Source organism: Gouania willdenowi, chromosome 5, assembly GCF_900634775.1.
Source record: "Gouania willdenowi chromosome 5, fGouWil2.1, whole genome shotgun sequence".
NCBI lineage: Eukaryota > Metazoa > Chordata > Actinopteri > Blenniiformes > Gobiesocidae > Gouania > Gouania willdenowi.
In genome coordinates, this window is record NC_041048.1 from 22,766,635 (window position 1) to 22,791,095 (window position 24,461).

General features: G+C 37.9%; 1 protein-coding gene across 2 annotated transcripts in view; it reads right to left on the minus strand.

Annotated features, from left to right (window-relative positions):
• mapkapk2a (MAPK activated protein kinase 2a) overlaps window positions 1-24,461 on the minus strand; it is a 34,486-nt gene continuing 10,025 nt past the window's right edge. The window contains exons 2-10 of one of the 2 annotated variants that reach the window (XM_028445915.1): window positions 16,393-16,532; window positions 6,444-6,508; window positions 4,562-4,641; window positions 4,307-4,433; window positions 4,110-4,185; window positions 3,894-4,018; window positions 3,607-3,692; window positions 3,452-3,529; window positions 1-1,728 (exon numbers count right to left, since the gene is read on the minus strand). In XM_028445915.1, coding sequence (XP_028301716.1) covers window positions 1,579-1,728; window positions 3,452-3,529; window positions 3,607-3,692; window positions 3,894-4,018; window positions 4,110-4,185; window positions 4,307-4,433; window positions 4,562-4,641; window positions 6,444-6,508; window positions 16,393-16,532 — 927 coding nt within the window. In that variant the 3' untranslated portion in view covers window positions 1-1,578. Of the gene's footprint in view, window positions 1,729-3,451; window positions 3,533-3,606; window positions 3,693-3,893; window positions 4,019-4,109; window positions 4,186-4,306; window positions 4,434-4,561; window positions 4,642-6,443; window positions 6,509-16,392; window positions 16,533-24,461 lie in introns of both variants that reach the window. The other variant, XM_028445914.1, reaches the window with a different exon arrangement.

Below are 24,461 nucleotides of genomic sequence, written 5' to 3' on the forward strand. Positions count from 1 at the left end.
TACAATCTTTTTGATGTGTTTTTAATCCAAAGCTGAAGCAGACAAGAGTACAGATTGTGGACAATTTACAAACTCAAAGAAAAAAAAAAAAATACAGACATATGTGCATCTAACTAGAAAAATGTCTTGAGATGGACAAAAGCAACCCCAAACAAAATAAAAACCATACCAAACATTCCATAAACATTTCTACAGTGAGATTATCCCGTTACATGACAGGTGTACAACACAGATGTGATCGTAAGTGAAGTGGATCAAAGTCACAAGATTAACTATTTCCCAACGTGTCCTGGTTAAGTCACCAGTGGTGGAGAATGGTACACCTAGTCTGAGTGTGATGACAGTTGCTGGTGATACATCACTGTGCTCCAGGATGGGCAGCACTTCCTAAGCAGATCCCCGTTTCCTGTCCGTCCTTTAGAAACCTCAGAGAACCGTTGCAGCACCAAACGCAACCACAGTATTTTAAAGTGACCAGTCTACCATTGTACTCATACAAGTAAATGCTACCATTTACATTAACACACAAACACACACACACACACACACACACAAATAGTTCCTCATCATGTCTTTACACAACCGAAAACACAAGATTGTAGCTGTATTTCAAGCTGACATATGCAAAGTCTTACCCTGAAATATAATGTGGTGATGATGTCAAACTTCGATGGAGAACAATAAAAGCTTCAACCAAATGGAAGATAAAAGGGGCATAAAACCATTTAGAAACACTAGTAAGGCCAACGTTCAAATGTTTATAGTCAATGAAAAAATACAGTATTATGTTTGCTCCTAATCTCCTGTGAGCTACGTGCAGGAGAAAGGAGGGCTATATTTGGATTGTGGCTCCTTTTTTTATTACTACATCTCATGTTGTACCTGACAAATAAGCACAGTTTAAGGTAGGAGAGGAGGTCCACAAGTGAGGTGCTTAGTCAGAGTGGCGTGTGGCCCTCCAGTGAGTGCATAGGCTGTCAACTTTCACCAAGACAGGATGAACGTGACAAACACTGGCGGTCCAGGTCCCAGATATTAGCAACATGTTCTGGTTAGATCCAAAAGTCTGAGACAGAGTCCATACATTCCACTTGTCAGTTCAACCTGTTCACTTTTGCTTGTAGGCAAATACAAACGTTCCCTTGGTTTGGTTTTTGGGATTCAGCCATTTCATTGAACATTCACAGGTTGGGGATTGAGGGGGGGGACAACGACTGCTAAGGCTTTAAGTTCCATTCCAACATCCATGCCCCCTTCAGGAGCAAACTGGTAATTGTGGGAATAGAGAAAGCAGAGAACTCGCCGTTTCTCTCTCTGTTCACTCTTTGTCTGAATTCATAATCTCTTTACTGGTGTAAAAACACAAGTCAACAACCTTCTCTGCTAGAGCAGAGTGAATGATGATTGTTAAAATATGTAAAGTAATTAAAACAAACTCTTACCAAAAAAAAAAGAAAAACCATTACAATTTGCCTTTACAAATAAAACGCTGAGAAAATCCATGCAACGTGACGCAGGTATCAACGAATTATTGCTTCCTTTTTACTACCTGTGTTCGTGCGTGCATGCGCGCGTCTTTCAATGGGCAGCGGGCTGCGGCTCGGCCATTGTAGGGCAGGCTTTCTTCCTCCTTTTTGTTAGCAGTGGATTGCTGGAATCTTCAATGGTCTTGATTTTGATTTGCTCATAGTCGACCCTCATTGTTGCCAAGGCACTGGTCATTTCCTCCTGAGAAACAAAGATGAACGCCATTAGAAAACTGGTTTTAAGTTTGATGCTTTAAGAAATGCCCAAAAAAAACATTTGGTTTCAGGAGGACACGTTTCCAAAGGCAACTGTAGAGGAAAATTACTTACAATTTATTGCACTTTGATACTCCCATATATGACATATTGTGTAGAACTCTGGGGAACCACTTTAAGAACCATAATCAATGATCATGTTTTATTGCAAAAGAACAAATACGATTGATAAACAAAGCATTATTAAATCAAAACTTAAGAAATTTAAAGATACTGTTTAATATAAAATAACACAGATAACGTTCAAAGTAAAAATAAATACTCTTTCAGAAGGCATTCAAAAATACTTCTCACTACAGACCAGCAAATACAGCCTAAGAGATCCATTTATTCTTATTTAGTTTATTTAACCAAAAGCAAGATTAGAAGTAAAACAAAGGTGTCTGTCTGTTCTAGGGAATCGTTTGTGGAATAATGTTGATAAAGAAATAAAAATGAGTGACACACTATTTAATTTCAAAAAGAAAATGTTCATTGTTTTATATCAGCTCAATGAAGAACAAATGTCTTTTCCTGTATTTGTAATTCATATTTTTTTGTAAATAGTTGTACAAAATCGCCTGAGACATTGCTTCCATTTAACTGTTTTTTGATTAATCTGTATATAAGTTTTTGAAATATATCGTTTAGATTTGCTATACAAGCAATAAAAATGATTTGTTAAAAATGTTTGCGACTTTTATAGTAAAAAAAAAAAAAAACCTTTTTCGCACTCAAATTTGAGTTTACAGATCCACTGTATTAATGCCAATCCCTGTATGCCATATTAAATAAAAATACTTCAGTCACATTTGGGAGGTTGTCCTGAAAAAAAATGATACCAAACAAGCAAGGTTTATGGATTTCCTTATATGAAATATAAACGCAGATAAAAAAACAGCAAAAACGCCTGAGGCCCTAGAGGGTTAAAGGCAATATAAGGCATAACACCTTCATCCTTTAAGGCAGGGGTCGGCAACCTGCGGCTCTGAAGCCTCGATTTAAAAAAATGAATTATTTCCTACAGGTGATTAATGACATTAACTTCAAATAAAATGATGAAACAATTGGTTAACCTAAAAATAAATCACATTGTGCAATAACTCTGCCTCCGTCCTACTTCAACTCCTGTAATATCTACAGACCATTAACTTTCCTTCCACCTGTGGCTAACCTTCAGTTTTAAATCCCTGGTAAGATAACTTAAATAACAAAAAGACTATTCTGTAAAAAAATAGACTATTTGTGTGGGGAAAGATTGATTTAACTGCCAACATACCAGCTTAATATGCATGCTTGACATGTTCCAAGAAATTAGCATGAGTTGGAGTTGATAATGTGTCATCAACTTCAAGTTACTTTTGTAGCCCTTCAAATCCATTAACTCATAAAATTATTCGATACTATTTTAACTGAATAGAATTTTACACGCTGTATTGTTTTCATTGAGAAGGTTTTTTTTTTTTCGGCTCCGGAAGGACTTTAATCCAGTCGAGATTAGGCAAAATGGCTCCTTAAAGAGTAAAAGTTGAAGACCCCTGCTTTAAGGCATGACACCTTTCTTTTTATAAACATGGAGCGTGAATTAAAAACTAGCATATGCCGACATCATCAAAAAAGAATGAAAGAAGGAAAAGAAAGCAGATCTGAAGAATACGTGAGCTTCTGACCTTGACGTCCTCCCAGGCATCCTTCTCCTCGTTGAGCACCCGGCTGGTGTGAAGAGGGGTCTGGGGAACCTCCATTGACTGCTGTATGTGAACACACAGTGGCACTTAAACCTCACAAAGATTTTTGCAGTAAAAAGTCTAAGTTAAGTGCTTACGTTGATCCATGGATTATTCATGAACTCTGTGATGGTCATCCTTTGTGTCGGCTCAGTCTTTAGAAGGGTCCTGATCAGCTGTTTAGCTGGAAATAGTTACACAATGCACAATAGAAAAATAAACATACTTCATAAATGTTTATCGGTTACATCCAGGGTCAGGAAATCTATGCAAGAAATATACCTGAAATAATGAACAAATCATTGCAAAAAACCCACATCTGTCCTTCTGCCTTCAGGCACAGTTCTTCACATACTGTATTTGTGCTGTTTTAATACAAACTTACCTTCCTCTGATACATCAGACCATTCAGGGTTGGGAAACTCATACTGGCCCATTCGAATTCTCTTCTTCATCCCAGGAGAGATGGCCAGACCATGGTTAGAATAAAACGGAGGGTATCCACACAACCTGCCCAGTGTTCAAAAAGGCAATTAAATGCTTCTATTAAAAAATATTTGGTCAAAGGTCATAAACTGAGATAGAATATAATCCTACTTACAAGATATACATAATGACACCCAAGGACCACATGTCACATGACTTGTCATATTTCTCTGGGCCTAGGACCTCTGGAGCTTCATGCAGCAAACCAAACAAGGTTTAAAACATTGCCATTAATGAGTAACATTCCACTCTTTTAATACAAGCAGCAAGTGCAGAGAATAATAAAACACATGCAAAAAGTAAGCTTCTTACCAACATAGTACGGAGTGTAGCAGGGCGTAGCCAGGGAGTTATGAGAAGTCGTTTCTTTGGCAAAGCCAAAGTCTGTGAGTTTCAACAGAGCATTGGAACTCTTGGAAGAATACAGTAAATTCTCTGGCTGTGGAGAGTCAATAGGAATACCGCAGATTAAGAAAAAAGATCAGTAGTGACAGCTAACAACTGAATAAAGCTAAAAATACTATTTAAATCTCAAACATTATTGTAATACCTAGTAAAGACACAGACCTTGACATCTCGGTGGGCAATATTGACTGCATGTAAATATTGGATGGCCTCTCCTATGCTCTTCATGATGTCAGATGCCTCTAAAGTGAACAGACACATGGATTTCTGAATAAAATGTACAAATAAAAGTGTGTAACAACTCAGCATACATGCACACACGTCCCGACTTTGCACGAGATTTTACATCTCTGTCTCTTTACTCACCCGGTGCCGTGATTTTTTTCTGAGCTACCTTTTTATAATATGTTTAGCGTCTACCTGACCTGTACAGGGGTGGGGCGTGCAGGTTATTTAGGTTGCCATGGTGATTGCACAGGTGTGGTCAATCAGGGAGAAGCAAACAGTTTTTGACGGTACTCAAGGAACTCCTGGGGCTCTTGTGAATGGGTTCTCTGTATTCAGTTTTACTGGACATTTAAATGGTACATTTTTTGTACTCACAATCTCCTGTTTATTTCCTGAATTAAAGAGCAAATAATACCAAAACACCAATGGATCATTTTCATATTATTTACCAACCAAGTACCTGTCAAAACAACAATCCCTGCACCACTAGAGGTGGACAAAGTTAAAGGACTTGGACGCTTCACCCAGTTATTGGGAAAACATGTGTAAATGTAAGATATTGTTTAAAAACATGCAGGTGAGGATATAATCCATGTTACAATGCAATTTCTGCTTAATTTAGATTTAATAAATGAATTATCAAATAACAATACCACTTTAGAAAGGAAAATCGGAGGCCCAAAACATTGCGACAGACTTGGACAACAAAGGGGCTTTATTTTGGTGAGGTAAACTGCAGCTTTGCTCTGCGTTTTGATTCCTCAGACTAACGATTAGCTCCTCGTGCTGTTAGGCATGTCCCTAAAAAGCAGGCATAGTGTAGAGATTCAGTAGCTAGAAATCAGACTTTGCTCCATGGAAAAAGGTTTTACATCACAGGCAGGGTCCAGTGCAGATTGCAGACAATGCTAGCGTTCACCTGCATAAACAGGTTTTAAAACATCTCTGTTTTTAATCACACACACACACGTGTAGTTTGGAGCTTTACGTTTTGTTTTGCGCAGTTTTGTTACTTTTCTGATTGGCGCTACAATGTCTATGGAGTTTGGTTATCAGCGTCTCAAACATTTCACGGGAACTCACACACAAGGCATTTATTTATTTATAATAAAAACATACTAAATGAGTAAAATAAAACACAAAAAATGCACAAAAAGACAACTGAAAGATATTAAAAAAATACACACCTCCAAAAAATATAAATTTCAGAAAAATACAACAAAAATATGAAAATGACTCAAATAAAAATATACTAAATGACTAAAATAAAACAAAAAACTAAACAATATTTATAAAAAAAGTACACAAAGTGACTCCAGAATCACTCTATAATGGCAACCAAAAACAGTTATACAAAAAATGCATAAAAAGACAACTGAAAGATTAAAAAACACATAATGACTCCAAAAAACATTCATTACAGAAAAATACACCAAACAAAAAAATATAAAAGTGAGTAAAAAAAACAACAAACATATTTATCATGTTCATGTCTCATAGAATTGAACCAGGGAAATCACACACACTATTTTACTTTGCACCCATAAATAAACCCCTTTATAACACTACGGAGTACAGAGGATTTACACCTCTATGTACATCCAACCTTCAAACACATACTCATTTGGCCATAATTAACTCTACTTAAGCTCCCACATGAACGCATACTTCCGACAGGCACTGTACTCGTATAATAAAATGGCAGATAACCCTTAGATGTAAAAATGTAATTTGTGGTTATCTGAAGAAACCACGAATATACACAATGCAATTGCATGATAAGTCTTGGCATCACTACAAGGAAATGAATAGTTACCTCTCTCTGTGAAGGCCTGGTCTCCTCTGTCCTGGATTCGACTGAAAAGCTCACCACCGTCCATACTTTAAAAGATAACAACAAAAAACACAAACATATACAAGTATTAAAAAAATGATAAACTTTTTTTTAGCTATTCAAGCACAACCTTTAGTTACAAATGTAGTCCAGTTGGGACAACACGGCCTCATTTTCTAAAGAGACCTGGTTTAGAAAAAAACTAACAATTCAAAATATAACATTTAAAAGTTACAACAGACATGTTAAGTGCAGCACTTACAAAGTCAAGTGCTTAGCTGAGCAAATACAAAACACAACAGGTTTACAATTTTTTTTTTTACAGATCTAGTAGCAAGTTGTTTCAGGTAAAAGAGGCAGAGTAAGGCCTTCTTGCCAAGCTCTGTATATACAGGGATAGACCAATATGGATTTTTTTCCCCCATCAGCCTTAGCCAATGACCAATACGGACTGATTTTCTTGGGCCGATATTTGGAGCCGATACTAGTTTTGCTCTCTCAATTTACATCATAAAAATTACACAATGATGATAACAAATGGTACGAGTCTAAATTTTTTTTTTTTTTTTTTTTTAAAAGAAGCAACATTTATTGAAATTAACAAAGGTGAGGTAGAACAAGAACAAGTACAAAATATTTCTGCTCTCTGTAAATAACGTGGAACAGAAAACGCAGCATCCCGCATTGGCCGATACACGTAAAAAAAGGCAAAAATCGGCCGGCCTATGTATGGGTCTATCACTAATGTACACTTCAGAGGAATGCTGTAAATTACAAATTCCAGGGAGCGTAGGCTCCAAGTGTGCTGATTATGTGTTGTGTAGGAGGAAATATACAATGACAGAAGCCCAATGATTGATTAACTGGTACACTTTCATTTATGAATCAGAGACTGCAGTAGTGGGTGAGGTGGTTACAGCCAGTTATGAATAGGGACATGGAGTAGGACAGGACAATTTAATTAATTAAATGAAACAGAAAACCATGCTGGTTTGCCATGCTTTTAAAAGTCTTAAATTCTGTCAAACTGACACTAAATCGCAGTAAATAAACAGACTGTGTTGTGGATAGTTTTGGTCTTTGAGACAGATATTGCTATAAATCAATGTGTGAGTTTATTGCTATATATCAATTATTGCTGCATCGTCACAAAAGTCTGAGTGGTAAACCATATATCATATTGTGCAATATTCTGCAATTACGATCCCTAGTTGTGAATCTTAAAGCTCTGTGGTACCGCACAGCATCCAGCAACTGTAGAGAGCTGGTAGAGGCATTCATATATGTCTCCATAGTCAATAGCTGGAAAGACAGTGGCAGCTACAAGTTATTTCTCAGCATTAAAGACAGAATTTATTTAAAAAAAAAGAACTCTATAATATGACGATCCAGAAGCAAAGCTTTTTAATTAAAAATCAACCCAGCAACTACAACAAAAAGCTAACATTATGGTGTATTATTGACCATAAACGTGCATTAGTTTGAATAATTGAACCAATTTTAGTATTATATTTATATAACAATATTAATATAAATTATTAAAGTATTAGTAGTAGTAATAATTTTTAATTTTTGCATCATTATAAACATTTTACTAAGTTGTCAAAGGAAAACAATTCTTTCAAATTTGCAGCACAAGTACAATAAATAATTAATCATGCTCCAACAGTCAAATTATACATATAAGAAACACTAAAGGTCGCTTGCATGTTTAATAGCGTCACATTTATAAAGCTATAAACAAGGTACATAAAATGTACACTACTTACAAGACAGTAAGTTTCATTTTTATGTTTTTGCTCAATATGACAAAGTATGGTATGTCTTTCAGTATTATTCATCAGTGCTTGTCGTATGCATGTTTGAATGACACGTGCAAGACTGTATGAGTGTATGAGATGAAATGCTGGGGCAGCCCTGCTGAACCACAGTACATGTTGGACACCTCAAAACCAATTTCCTGCAATCAAATTAAAAGTACTGAACACTTAACAGTCTAATGTACTGTACTTTTCATACACCCATGAATGTACAGTGAGAAACCTCAAGCAGTAATAAGGTCTCTGTTTGAAAAAGGTGTGAGACATTTTTTTCACTTGTCTGCACATGCTTCAAAGGTCAACACTACCAGAAGTGCCATCATTGTGATTTGTTATTACAATGAAATAAATTATTAAATTGATTTACTTTATTGCTTAATTGTGAACATCACCAGCCCTCCCTAAGGAAGGGTAAGAAACATTTTATTATAGGGAAGATATAAAAAGGGAGAGCAGTGTTACACCTAGGTAGAGGGGGAGGGGGAAGGGAGCAGGGAGGAGAAGGTGTGAGACATTTGAGCTGCTAATGTGGACAAACTTTGAAATAGGGGTGGGCGATACGGTTTTAGAAAATCACAATCTTGATTTTATCGCAATTTTTTTCATTCAGATCATTCAGAATATTTTAAAGTTATTTACCAATAAAACAAGCCAATTCACCTACTTAAAATCATTGCCCTAAATGAAAAAAAAATGGATAAAATATAATTTAAGTCAAGGTAATTTTCAAACATTTTTTGAAAAATTATGTAAGGAATTTATCAAACTGGTTCCATGTACAATTAACATCAAACAACAAGGCTGACATGTTTTAGTCACACACAGTCTTTTTTACTTTGTTTAACAAAAGTGGTGTAGCATTAGCAACACTGACTACTTAACAAGGCAGAATGTCATATGATTTCCATTTGATTTTAAGGTAACACTCAGGTTAATAAAATCCTACTTTAAGCAGTGTTTTGAATCCCTCATGATATGGACCAATATTCGTATCAATATTTTTCCTCAAAATGGTGATGGGCGATATAAACGCCATTTATTTTTTTCAATATAGTTTTACAAGAAAACAATAGTGGGTCATGGAGAAAAAATGCCAAAAACACCCTTTTATTAATCACTAGTAGCACAATATCAACATTTTGCACCACTTTTGACTTTTTCCTTCAATAAGGCTGAAATGTTTGATCAAATTCTGAAGTGTTGCTAAACCACATTCAGGACGCGGTCCCTTTAAGAAAGTGTTTAAACAGCCATGTGCTGCGCAGAGCCTTATTGCTCTGCGGCTGCTGAACAGCAGAGTTTGTTACAAAACACATGCAATGTTTCCTCAAACGTCTCTCAGTGTTTCCTCAAACGTCTCTCAGTGCTTCCAACACTCAGAACTGATGGAGTTTTACAGAAGACAGACTGATCTCTGACAGGCAGTTGCTAACACAGAGGAAGCAGCACAAACTCTGAGTGTCCGTGTACTGGGAGAGAGGGGGAGGGAGTGTTAGCGGAGCGTACTTCTGCTCTGATTGACCACTTACCAATTCTTCGGTGTGTGTCTATAGTACTAACATGAGCCTGACTAACAAATGGTGCGATTTGACAGATAAAAAAAAACCCGTTGGATGTGCCGTGTATGAGCACACAGACATATTGTACAGACAAGGCACCACAAGGGTTAAATTGCGCACTACAACAGGTTCTAGGATCTCTGTGATTTGGCAGATTGTCGTCATGTTTAAATCCTTCACAATCTAATAGTCAGATCGTACACCCTTACTTTAAAGATAATCTCTTTATTCAAGTGGCAACATATAAACCTCTTCATCTTTTTCTGAAAATTAGCAGAGAAGTCTCAATTTTCAGCAGCATGATTTCAAATAACTGAAAGTTCAAATCATACAACAGTAACACAGCCATCATCTGCATTCTCTTATTCCTAAATATCCCACTTCCTACCCCAACTGAGAAAAGCTCATCTTCAACACATTCTACAGCGCGTTTTAACCAGTTGCATTACCGTCTGGTCTGCAGGCTATAAAACCTCAGACTGGAAGGCTCACCAGAAAGTTGAGATAGCATTGGCACTTTGAGGAGCTCACTGCTAAAGGCTGGTTGACGAGAGCACTGCGGATCTCCAGACACAGCCACAGTAGCTCATTCAATAGGCTGACCTTAGAGAAGATACAACAGCAGCAGACGCACAAACACCAGACTCTGTAGTAGCTTATTCCTAGTAATGCACCGAAATTCCGGGGACACAAAATATGTTCGACCGAAAATGGTCCAAAAGTGCATTTTCACTTTTTGGCCGAAAACACTTTTCTCGCCAAAAAAGGCAGACTGAAACAGGACGTTGTAAAGATGTGAGCAAACAGCGCACGCTTGTCTGAAAATGGGCCAACTTCTCTGGACTCACAGAGCAGCTTAAGGAACATTAGGAACATCTTGGCCCAGAGTGATGTTTGTTGAAAAACTAAACCATGCATTTGTTACATCTAGACTAGATTATTGTGACTTCCTACTGTCAGGATGTCCTAGTAACTCACTAAAAAGTCTCTAGTTATTCCAGAATGCTGCAGCCAGAATACTAACAGGTACAAACAGGAGAGAGCATATTTCTCCAGTATTGGCTTCCTGTAAAATCTAGAATAGAGTTTAAAATCCTCATGTTAGCATATAAAGCTCTACATGATCAAGCTCCTGTGTATCTTAGAGACCTGTTACTGGTCTTCTTGAAGTTCGAAAAGTGTCTAGAAGTAGAACAGGAGGCAGAGCTTTCAGCTACCAGGCTCCTCGCCTTTGGAACCAGCTCCCATCTTAGTATGGGAGGCTGCTACTCTCTCCATCTTTAAGGCTAAACTCAAAATCTATTCATTTGCTAAAGCATATATCGTATAATAGCAAGAACCTAAATTGGACATGGTCTCGTTGTTTGGTCACAATCACAGTCCATTACACATAAATGGTCAACATCTCAGACCATTGCGAGAGACCATTATAATCATAACCTACTCATTAACTAAAGCATACATTGTATAGTTGCAATAGTTTAATGCGGGCAAGTGTCCCTACTGTAGTGATCACTGAGATCACTACGTGCCTCCAATACAAGACAAAATCTCGTCTGTAATGGTTGCATACTCAGAGCATGGTGGATGGCTAGACATATAATATTAACACTAACCTAAGCTCCGTCAACACGGACCCCAACATGTTATGGCTGCGCATCTGGTTTCAGTCTTTCAGCGCATGTTTCACAGAGATCATCTGATCTTTACTATGACTGTACTTAGTCTGCGTTTTCATCGCGTGAAGCAAGTATAAAAATCATTACTTGGATGGGATGAGACCAGAAGGAACAACAAATGTGCAAAGCGTTACATCTGTGTGCTTGGATAATAAATACAGCAGCGAAGATGATCTTCACAAAGAACTTTAATGCACTTTAAGTTGTAATGAGAGAACATATTTAATTTCACTCTCTTCCAGGAGCTCACAGTCTGAATTGAAATAGTGAGACAGTGGTGACCCCTTTTATACAAAATAGGACACAAAGCGTCTGATTGCAGACTCAAAACATGGTTGGAATTTCTAGTGAACTGCTTTACCATAAGGACAGATTATGAGTTGCAATTTCTCTTAAAAAAATTACTCATCAATAGGAGACTCAGCACATGTCAGTATAGGTAGACCACATCCTCTCCTCTACGATAGTAACCACAGGCCTAATAATAAATGCTTGTGTGACAAGAAGCTCAGGCATAGCTTGAAAAGGCTATAAGAACAAAAAAATAATGACACAAGAACACGCTTGTTTAGAGGAAATTGGTCAACTTCTGTTAAAGTCAAGGCCATAAGTTTAAAATAATGTGTTCAAAGTGAAAGAAAAGCTTGTTTCAAAAATATAGTACAGTAATCAGAAGAAACAACTACTCAAATATATTTGGCCAACATTGCAGTATAAGGTTTTTCTTTCTTTCTTTCTTTAGATTCCACCACATGAAGCATTATAATGTCAACCTAATTTATCGTCATATTTTTCAAATTTTATTTGACTTATTTTACTTAATACAACTGATCAGTAAATTAATACAATCTTCCCAAATTACCCCTTATAGTTGTGGCAGACAAAGTAACAAATATCCAGTATAGCACAGACATAAATAAAGCCAGTTAATATGTGCTTTACATGATTAAAAAGTGCAACAGAAAAGTAAAAAAAAACCCCAAAAAAAACCCCATAAAATTAAACCGAGTTTTAAATAAATTATAAAATTGGTAAATCAACATTAACAGGATTAAAAATCTCCCACTCAAGCACCTTTGATTTAAAAATGTTCACATGTGATGCTGACTTTAGCTCTGCTGGCAGTTTGTTCCACTTCTGTGCAGCATATGAACTAAAATGAGCATCACCATGTTTACTGTGAACTCAGGTCAGATAGTGGAGCCCAGTGTCCATAGATCTGAGAGACCTGCTGGCTTCATGCCTGACTAACATCTCACTGACGTATTCTGGACCAAACCCATTCACAGGCTGACTGGGACCCAGTGTTTAAAGACTTTAAAGCTGGACGAATGTGTTCTGGTTAAGACCTGAGCTGCAGCATTCTGAACCAGCTGTAGCTGATTGGGGGATTCCTGTCAGAAGACCATTACAATAGTCCAGCCTACTGGAAATAAAAGCATGGACCAGCTTCTCCTGATCTTTCTGAGTCATTAAAGCTTTCACTCTGGAGATGTTCTTTAGGTGGTAGACGGCTGTTTTTGAGATAGATTTGATCTGACTGCTGAATGTCAGATCTGAGTCAATCAGAACACAAGTTTTCTGACTTAATCCTCAGCTTTTAAAAATCGAGACTCAAGATACTCGCTAACAGCAGTTGTCTTTTCCCTGTGACTAAAGACAATCACCTCCATCTTGTAATGATTTAGTTGAAGGACGTTTTCACTCATCCAGCAGTTTATCTTTTCTAAGCAGTCACACAACACCTCTATGGGACCATAGTCATCTGGGTTCAGTGATAGATATAGTTGTGTGTCGTCTGCGTAGCTCTGATAATCAACCTTACAGTTCTGTAAATTTTGTCCTAAAGGAAGCATATAAAGGCTAAACAATAGGGATGGGTACCAAAATCCTCAATCAAAATGGCCCTGGGGCCACGTCTGTTGGTCCACTTGGACCGACAAGCTACATCCTTATCAGTCCTGTTAACGGGATTTTGAAGGTTGCGTTAATCCCAGGGTTTAACAATTTTGGAAAATAATCTAACTGCAAATTTTTCCTTAATATTGCGATTGCAATTTAATATGCAATTTTTTTTTTCAAAAGCCTCTTCTCATATATTTTTCAATGAACACAAGCAATAAATAAATTTGTTTCATAATAAACAATTTCAGATTTATTTAAACTTTAAATAAATATGAAATGTAAATTTTAAAGCACAGATTACAACAATAAAGAAAACCAATCTGTGGCTTTACCTCTTCAACATTAGGGATGGGTATACTACAATACTACTAGTCTTATCGATCCAGTACTTTATCGATACCTTACTTTTTTTTTAATCAATGGAAAAACACAAAATAAAACAAAAACAAAAAACAAATAATGAACATCAATCTGTTTATTTTTGAATATTTTAAACAATATGGCACACAAAATAAATGAAAAGTACAAAATATTTCTAAATAAAACACTATAAATGTATAAATAAAACAGTAAAAAATTACTTTTTTATATTATGAAAACACTCAACCAACTATCAAAACAATACAAATATTCAAATTAAGCATATCAAATAGAGGTGAGAGAGAAAAAAATGATTCTTAGATGCATCGAGATTCGGAGGTGGACGATTCTGAATTGATTCTTTAATTTCCAGTCAGCAAAAATCTAAATTCTAGAGGCCGTTTAAAAGTTTGAACAAAAAGGCCGCGGAACTGAGGCGTGCAGCGCGTTTCCAGAGGGACACTTTAAATAGAGCGCCACAACAATGAAGCATGGACGTGCGGGAGTTAAGACCAGCTTAAAATCTGATGTTTCTTTAATGTCCACGGTGGAAGTAAACTGGACAAGAGCCACGCTGTATGTAAGCTTTGTTACACTAAAATTAAGTACTTTGGGAACACTACAAACATGAGAAGCCATATAGCACGCTTTCACCCAGAGGAGGAGGCAACATCGGCTGCTGCTGTGGCTAAAAGTACCTATGCTAAGCAGAGAACAATCGAACAAGTCACAACAAAGCTTCTACCCCCTTTCGGAAAAGGTAAAGTGGATTAACAAGTTGAGTGCAACATTTATTGCTAAGGATTTACGTCCTTACTCGGTCGTGGAAAATCAGGGCTTTCGTGCGCTGCTGCATACTTTGGAGCCTAGATATACCATCCCTTCTCAACAGTACTTTATTGATACGGCCATCAACCAACCAAAACAGAAGTCATAGTATTGCTGCAGAAAGCGGGTAGGATAGCAGTGACATGTGATGTGTGGACATCTTATAACCGCGTACTTAATCTCTAATGACTGGAAGCTGATGTCATGTCATTTTTTTTTTTTCAATTGAAGTTATGTTACAAGAAAGGCTGCTACTACCTTTGTTTTAAAAACTAAATTTTCATTTCACATACTTTTTCCATTAGTGTAATAAAGGTTAATGAATGGTAATGTATATCTTTTTTCCAACTACATACAATATATATTTTTATACAGTGCATGGAAAGTGAATACAACAGATATTTTGTGAACATGTATCAAAATACATTAAGAATCGATTTAGAATCGAATCGAAGCCCCTTGAATCGTAATCGAAGCTGTGGCTCGTGACAACAAGGCTAACAATGTTGATTTACCCCTGTTTTTTTCATATGAACTCACAACTTTTTTGCGGTAAGATAATATATGATCGCAAGTCACTACTCAAACTAAACGCTGCCGGCAACCGAGGCACAGTAGCGGCCGATGTGGAGGGAAACTTACGCAGCCTTGGACCGCTACGAGTAGACCCAGCGGCCCACAAAGTAGTGGGTTGGCCTGCCAGCACTTGCCACCACTGGAGCAGACAGAGGCGGCGCGACAGACAGCAGAAGCGTGGCTGCCACGGAGGACTATCAGCTAGGCTAAGCTATGGAGAACCCCATACGGCGCGCGCACACAACTCATCTGCTTCTGCTGCGTCACACACGTTTTCTGACTCAAAATCATAATAGCCGCATAAAAAGCCATGTGCTTTACTGTAGTGTGCAGTGTTTTGGCTGAAAACAATAACAAATGTGTAGATAGCATCTACAGACACGACATGACACCTTGTTGTCATGAGCCAGTGCAGCCGCAGCCATCAGAGAAGCAGCTCACTAATTCTCCTTTTGCACAATTTTTCATTGTTAAGTTATGTTTGAGATGCTTGATTTGAATATTTGTATTGTTTAAATAGTTGGTTTAGTGATTTTAGTGTTTTGTTAATATAAAAAAGTTATTTGTACTGTATTTTTAGCATTTTATTTATAAATTTATAGTGTTTTATTTAGAAATATTTATTTTGTGTGCCATATTGCTAAAAGTCTTCAAAAATAAACAGATTGATGTTCATTATTTGGGTTTTTTGTGATTTTGTGTTTTTCCATTGATTTATTACAAGTAAGGTATCGATAAGGGCATCAATAAAGTACCGGATCGATAAAAAGTATCGATAAGAGTAGTAGTATCGATAAATCCCTAACGATACCCATCCCTAATGAACAGAAGAGGTCCAAGAACAGAGCCCTGAGGAACCCCCCAGAACATTGTTAATCTGTAAGATTCAAAGTTTCAAATGCTTGCAAAATAACTTTGCTCCTCCAAGTAAAACAAATATTCTGTTGACGGTCAAGAACACTTTACCCGAGTCCACTGTATTTTAATCCCAAACCCTAGTTTCAACTTTTTATTGACTGAACTTTTAGTCTTAGTGATACTTCAGAAACCACTGGCTAGCACATCAAACAAAATACCACATTTATTGTGTATGTATCTTCATGGGGATTTAGGAAGTTGACAAATATAACAATAACTACTAATTACTTAAAAACTTTAACAGAAATTTATATATATATATAACACACAATTCTGTATTACTTACCACTCCATGACAATTAGGAGACACTTCCTTCCCTGTACAAGATTTTCATAAACATCAAGGATGCGCACAATGTGAGCACATGGAGATGCCCTCCAGTGAAGCTCCACTTCCCTGCGAGCTTTAGAACAGTCCTGCAGCATCTAAACAAAAGAAAAGATTGGTAAAGAGCAAGAATGACTAATGACTTGCAAATGTATTGTTTTTGTTCTTAATGGATTAATTGTATTCAACAGAGGCACACATTTCTAATTTTTGGATGCCACTAGAGAGTCAAAAGAAGCCAAAGCATTACCAACAGCAGAGCAGTGCTGCCCTCAGATGACTAAAAGGAGGCAAGACATTTTATGAATCTTCTATTTAGTTATGCGTGATCGTAGTGCCATCTATGTGTCACAATATTTCAATGCATCAATAATAAATTACACACTTGCTGCCAGACCTCTTTTAGTTTTGTTTAAACAAATGTAATTTTGAAACTTGCATTATAAAACAAAATAGTTTATTATATTTTTATTTTTTTTATTCTTTACAAGTGATATATGATGTAGTTGAAAGATAAGAAGTATACACACACAAGCACATGTGCGTACAGCCCTAGTGTACACACTAGTGTACACACTAGGGCTGTACATCTTCACTGGTCTTGTGATTCAATCAAAATATATAAAATGTATAGGTCTAGCATCTATTTATGACAAAGTATTCTATCCTCAAATCAAACTAACACTAACTTCTGCAGTCGAGCTGCTGCTTAAAGTGTTTGTAACCTCCTGAAAGAAAGGACACTGAATGAGTCACGGCAGATAAGAATTTATTTAAAAAAGCAAATACTAAAATTATATCAAACCTCAGTAGTTTAAATTTACATATTGCTTGCAATGTTCTTCAAAAAAGAAGAACTACTTAAAAGCAATATTTTCTTTTTAAAAGAGTCTTGGTTTGATTCATGTGTTGGGAAACTTCCTGTGTGGAATTGGCATTCTCCCCATGTTTGGATGGGTTTTCTTTCAGTAATTTGGCTCCCCTCCACCCAAAAAACATGCAAGCAGCATTTGTATTAATTTGTTCATTAAATCGGCTGTATGATTGAATGCATGTGTGAATAGTCATCTGTGTATGGAGACACCCCACCCTCATGTCTGATCTTAGCGGACCCCAACAGAAATAAGCAGGTTCAGAAAAATGAAAGGGTGGATGAGCAGAATAGATAGGGCAAGACTCGAGACTGCGACCAAATTGGTCGCATATGCGAGTATATTTTCAGTGTGTGCGAGTAAATATTTTATCTGGTCGCATCCGTGCGAGTGCGTAGGGGGACATTATTTTGGACGGAGCGGCTGAGCGCTTCGTCACGTCCCATTGAGTGCACTTCTCTCTCTCCGTGCTGCAGGTGAGGAGTCGGTGTGCACTCACGGGACTTGGCTGCGGGTAATGCAACGGTGAATGCACCGAGTATAAGCACCAGTGTGCTCGTTTGGAGTGCGTACAGTCCGCGAATGTAGCCAAGCGTAACGAGCCCTTCACTGAGTGCGCGCTCCCATTGAGATCAGCAGTTAAAAGAAAACACGTGCTGATACACGTGCACGCTTATCAGAACCAGCATGGAGGGACCAGAACTGATGGACTATGATGCCAGGCCAGATGTTCAACTGTGTTTCTCCCAGGGCAGGGGTCTGCAATCTGTGGCTCTGGAGCCTAATGTGGCCCTTTGACTCTTTTGCAATGGCTAACTATAGATTAAAAAAAACTATTGAAATAAAGTTATTTTTTTAACAGAGGCTATTAATGATTAAGGACAAATAAAATTAAGATATAACAATTTGTTAACTTCGAAATAAATCAAGTTGTGCAATGACTCAGCACCTTCCTACTTCACCTCCTGCAACATCTACAGATCATCAACTTTCCGTGCACCTGTGGCTCGTCTTAAGTTTTAAATCCCTGGTAAGATAACTAAACCAACAAAAACACTATTCTAGAAGAAAATAGAGATTTTAATTGTGTGGGAACAGATTCATTTAACCACCAATGGGGTGGTTAAATATGCATGCTTTATGTGTGGCAAGAAATGAGCAATTTGCATGTGTTGACCACATGATCATGTGTTATCAAATTCAAGTTACTTTTTGTAGCCTTTCAAATATATCAACTAAAAATAATCTTCTTTATATATTATTGTGTTTATGTAAATGGAGATATGTAAGAATTTGAAGATGCAAAATACTGTTTTATTTCTTGATGTCAATTTCATTTTATTTTAAACTGTTTTTAAGTTGCCATTTACATGATCAATATAAATCAAATCAAATGAAATCAAACATTATTCTATATAATTTTAACTGTTTAGAATTTATTACACTGTATTTTCTTCACAGAGAAGGTATTTTTCGGGTCCAGGAGGACTTTAATCCAGGTGAGATGAGGTTAAATGGTTCCTTGAAGAGTAAAGGTTGCAGACCGCTGACCAGGGGAAGAGGGTTAGAAGACCCCACTATAAGAGCTGGACCCTCTGAATTTAATTCTATGGGGTGAAGCAATGCAGATGTTAAGTTAGTTATGCTACTGTTAACTTAATTCAAGTACAGCCTTTCTGCAAAATAAAAAACAGAATACATGTAACCTGTTGTTATGCTTTGCTGTTATTTAAAACATTTGTTACGTCATCTTTTAAAATTATTTAAAATAAATGACCTGTTATTTCAGCCACTGTGACCAACTGAAAAAGTTGGTCGCACCAGTGACACCACTGGGAAAGTTAGTGTAGAGCCCTGTAGGGTGAGAGACATCAATTATGCCGTATTAAATAAGCATATTAGTGGGAAAAGCAAAGGAGGCCTAAACTATCACTGTATTTGGAAAGAATTCAGTCAGCTTCAACAATGAGCAACCATCACTTTGCTTTGCATTACATTCTAACTCTGCCTACAGCTAAAACACAACAGTGGGCTTCAAATGGGGCCATTATTGTAACAAAACTATTTGTGTGTGCGCAATAAAATCCATGTCTGTACATTTATCAGAATCAGAATCAGCTTTATTGACCAGGTACAGTTTAGAACAATACGAGGAATTTGACTAGGTAGTTGCAGTGAAAGGAGACACATCAACACACCGGAGCAGCCATTTGCGGCGCCCACATATTTAGGTGAAAACGGGATCAATAACAGGAGGAGAGGAGGGGTGAGGGGAAAAAAACTGCCAGTTTGAAACTGATTTCCCTAAACAGAGAAAGCAGTGTGAAACCAGGAAAAAAACCGCCTCTGCAAACATAAATGTAAGCATGACACAGTCAAACAACTCGAGACAAGGCATGTAGGAAGGGTTGGGTGGGAGGTTGGCTGGGGGAGGGGGTCAGGTGGGAAGAACAACAGGAGTCCAGCCGTTTGGGGGACATGGGCGTGCTGCCAGTCGGCGCTGCAACCACGCCTCCATGCAGCTGCGGTTGGGAGGTGGGGAAAGATGGCCGACGAGGCATTTGAAGTTGAAGACCTGTAGCTGCGTTACTGACAACCAGATGATGTGTGGAAAAGTTCAGCATCAACAGTTCCAGGAGGAATGTAGGGAAGGAGCGGGGGGAGGGAGTGGGGGTAAGAGCCGCCGTCTGCAGAAACTTCCTGGTGATAAGAGTTGAGACAACCTTGGCTTTAGCCTTGGCTGGCTGGGGAGCCGAAAGGGAGATAAGCAATGTGATTTGATACAGGCTATGTTAATTTCCAATAGCCTTCTGTCCTGGGTCTCTCTGCTGTAATCCAATGAGTGGCCTAGTTTCCACTTCCAAGCCGGGTCTCGAACTTCTCCCAGTTGTTATCCATAACGCGTAGACGATCCAAAAGCAGCTCTTGCTTGCTTTTGATATCGATCAACACATGAGTCTGAGTGTTCAGAGCCCTGCTACATCCTTCAGAAATCACTGGCAGCTTTTCCAAAACAGTCGCCAGCGTAGTACGGACTTTTCGATAGATTAGGAAGCCACCAGCTCCGATCAGCAGCATGCCTACTATCATTATTCCAATCATGTAGATGTCCTCCATGTCTTCCACGGAAAGGATGGACAGACACACAACTCGCCACTTGTTCCAAGGGTCAAGTGTGTATCCAGCCGCAAACGTCCCGCTTGGACATGCGGGGTCACCACCCCTGGTTCTTTGCGTCGAAAAAATCTGATCGATAGCACTGAGAGACCAACTAATTAATTCCATTATTCCGGTTTTGGATGAGTTGCAGAGAGAGGCTCTTGTTAGTTTCACAAGACCTGACAAAGCAGCAGCTGGGAGAGAGATAGACGGAAGGGAGGGAGAAACAGAGAGTGCGACTGACCTCGTCGAGAGAAGCAAGAAGAAGCTTCTTGCTTCTGTGTGTAGAATTAGGATTTGTAAACAAAGTCGTCTGTGCGTAATCCAATCTGTGTGTCTGTACCTTGATTTGTATGTGAGTGTTTCAATCTGTGTCTGTACCTAGATCTGTGTGTGTGTGTAGAATTAGGATTTGTAAATGAAGGAGTGTGTAATCCAATCCGTGTGTCTGTATTAAAATTTTCGGCCCTTTTTTCACCTAAAAAAGCCGACCAAAACATGTTGCTGTGATGACGCGAGCAGTAAGCGCGCTTGTCTGAAAACGGGCCAACTTGCCAGCGGACTCACGGAGTGTTAGTATTTCAATACATCTGAGCACTAAAGTGTCCTCTGAGCAGAGTTGACGGGGCACATAAGTGTGATTGAAGTTTTTGTGTCACGTCGACACAGTAGCCCTCCGTCAACACGCTGTGTGATTTAAATGCACTTTGTGTTTTCACAAGATATTTTTTAATGTACGAGTTGGGAAAGGTTAAACATTTTATTATTTTTATTTTATATTGTGCATTGTTGAAATGTCAGTGCTAAATAAATATTTTCAGATTTTTCACTGATTTATTCTTTGAAGCATTAATACACATTCATACAATTGCAATGTTTTATTCTCTGTAAGGTTAGTGCACATTTATACCCGTAAATGCAATGGGACTAATAATTTGCATAATAATTTATTTTGATGTTTCGGTTTTGGCTTTTTCATTTTTGGTTTTGGCCAATAATTTTCATTACGGTGGATCCATAGTTTTGGACCTACTTTTGACGTGTCCAGAATTGTTACTTTGAGCTCTTGTTGTGCATCAGAAGCCACAGGTGACAGTAGGCTGCACTATTTACACAAAAACTGATGGTGTTTCAAAATAAAATTAAACGGCTGCTGCACAAGAATCAAATAGCAAGCTATGAAGAAAATGCCCGGCAGGTGAAGTGTTCAAACATGGTTGAATGTTTGTCAAATACCTTTTGATTTATGTCTGACCAAACATTTTATCCCTGAGGACTACCGGTATGTATATTGACTATTGTTACTTGATGGTATCTGCCTGCTTATGCTGGAAATGAAAGACTAAACAAATGGTTTGCAAATTTTTCTATGCATGGATATTATGCACATAAGTTCCACCCCGGTCACCTCTCTGCTGGTGACTAAAAGGCTGCAAAGCCCTCCATCTGCTGTTTGTCCCTTTGAGGCTAAACACTAAACCTTTTGGGGAAAGAGAATATGATGGAGGCAGATGGACGCACAATACATTTCAATACCAAAACAAAAGCTCTTGAGCCCGAGCAGGACAGCGGGAGGCAGGAAAGGGTTAAGCTGAAGAGGCACCCATCCTCCACCTGCCACCCGTAAAGCAAAGAAATCCTGAGGTTTATTACGGTAAAACTAAGAAAAAAAAATCATATCAATTAAATTTTGAATCGCCAATGATCGCATGATTTTTCTGAGTTAATCACATTTAATTGCAGATTGCTGAAACTGTGTATTTTGTTGTGGCATTATGAATGGAATGTAGACGCAACTCGGTTCCAGTAAATGTATTGTGCTAAACAATAACAACGGATCAGTATTTGTTTTTAAGTGCTTCTTTCAGATGAATATTGATGCTTTTGGCAACACTGAAACAACACTGACTGTGACGCAATTATAGTTTAGTCGATGAAAATATCAATGTTTTGATATTGTTTTTGTCTACATGCATGAATGTAACTGATGAAAACTATGACAAAAAATTTTAGTCATCAAAACTTCTCATCAGGAGAATGCCCACTGCCCAGGTATTGAAGGGGTGCACCCAGGCACATGGACACCACACACAATACTTAGCCTCATTTGGACTTGTCCTGAGAAATTTGGATCAGGATATTCTTCTTTTTATTATTTTAGTTTTAAAACCCTTAAAGCAGTGGCAGAAAAAATATGAGGGTAAAGTTTTATTTGGAAAGCAAATTTCTAAAATTCTGAACTTGTTTTGAAGACTTCCTGTCACAATCCAGCACACCAATATTTTAAGACCATTAAGAAATAGAATTCACATTGTATCAATGAGAGTGGCAGGTTTAAAAGAGGAAGCGGGAGAGTCAAATGGAAGTGAAACACAGTTTCACTTCCTTTCACTTCCAGTATGGAAGTGAAACACAGTTTAACTTCCTGCTACAAATTCCAAAACCTGAGTGAAACAGTGTAAGAAAAGGATCAGTTGTTCATAGAACAAAAACAACAACAAAAAAACACAAATGTGGTGATAATTTGGAAACTAACATATTGGCTTAATTCTTTGGACAAAAAGGTACTGTACTAATGGTAAGGTTCCTTGATTTTTGCTAATTAAGCATTGACTCAACAATAGTAAAATCTATAGAAATTAAAAAGCACAAGACACAAGACACATGTTGATGTAAAATGCAGGAACACACTCACACAAATAGTGCGTCCAGGAAAAATGTTGCAATACTACCTCCATCTTAACGTTAAATTATCCGGCCCAAACACGACAGTTAGAATATAATTTTTTTCTCACTGTGTGTAAACCCCGCTTTTATCTAGCAATGATGAGTGATAAGCATTTCAGCGTGCACTGCGAACAAGCGCACGAGATGTGTGCACTCTTTGCATTCATTAATATTTATCTGTCTGAATATGCCACAGGCATCAGTCATTACTAATGTGTAAACTCTGAAGCCTGAATATTGTCAAGCAACAGCTGTAAAGTGTGTGTGTTGCCAGGTTGGAAAGAATTAGGCAGCTGTGGAGCACTCTGCCTGAGGAGACTAGAGTCAGTATCCTTCCTTTAGTTCATATCAATAAGGTTGAATGAATCCTTCAAGCAGAATGTCTACTAAAATGTCCTGGTAGATGCTGCATTGACTGTGGTGAACCAACAGAAGCAGATGACACAGCAGCCCAAACCATCACTGACTGTGGAAGTTAGCATGTCATTTGGAAATCAAGATATCAGAGTCTTGAGGAACAGTGAAGAGGCACAGAATCCACGTTGCTTAAAGTCCGGTGGGAAGTTTTCACAGTCAGTGATGAGTCTATATCATATATGGGTTTTGCTTTATGAAATGAGTGATGAAAATATCTAACTTTTTAATGATATTCAAATTTTTTTTAGATATGCCTATATGAAACTGAACCACAAGAAGGTAAAAGTCCAAATTTTGTCAGCAGGACTATATCAGTTATAGTCTAGTTTTAGTCAACTAAATCTGTTCTCCCATGTGCATAAGTCAAAAAAGCCACGTGCTATTCTCCCCCTGTACTTAAAGCCACACCGCAAACTTTGTGACTTAAAGAGTTGACCAATATGAGTTACTTTAAATGATTCCTCAGGCCAATATACAGTACTTGACAATATAAATGCTTTGAGCGGGGCTGCCCTCTTAAAATCCCGCCCATGTAAGTTTGGAGAAGACAGACCGTCATTGGCCAGGTCATGTAACCTGGAGAAAGTTTCACTTTACGGCAGTCACATGACCACAGGCTCTGATATACTGTGTGTGTGTGCGTGCGTGCGTGCGTGCGTGCGTACGTGTATATAAGCGGTGACAGAGGAGAGAGAGAAAGAGGTCTGATCACTTATTTTCCTTCTCCGGCCGTATGTTTACAGCTCTTATCATAGACTTAGACAGCTCTGCTTTTACGAGTTAAATGATCAACTTATGAACTTACTAAAGGACGAGTTCACTCAGAATGTAGGCTTATTCATGAAGTTAACC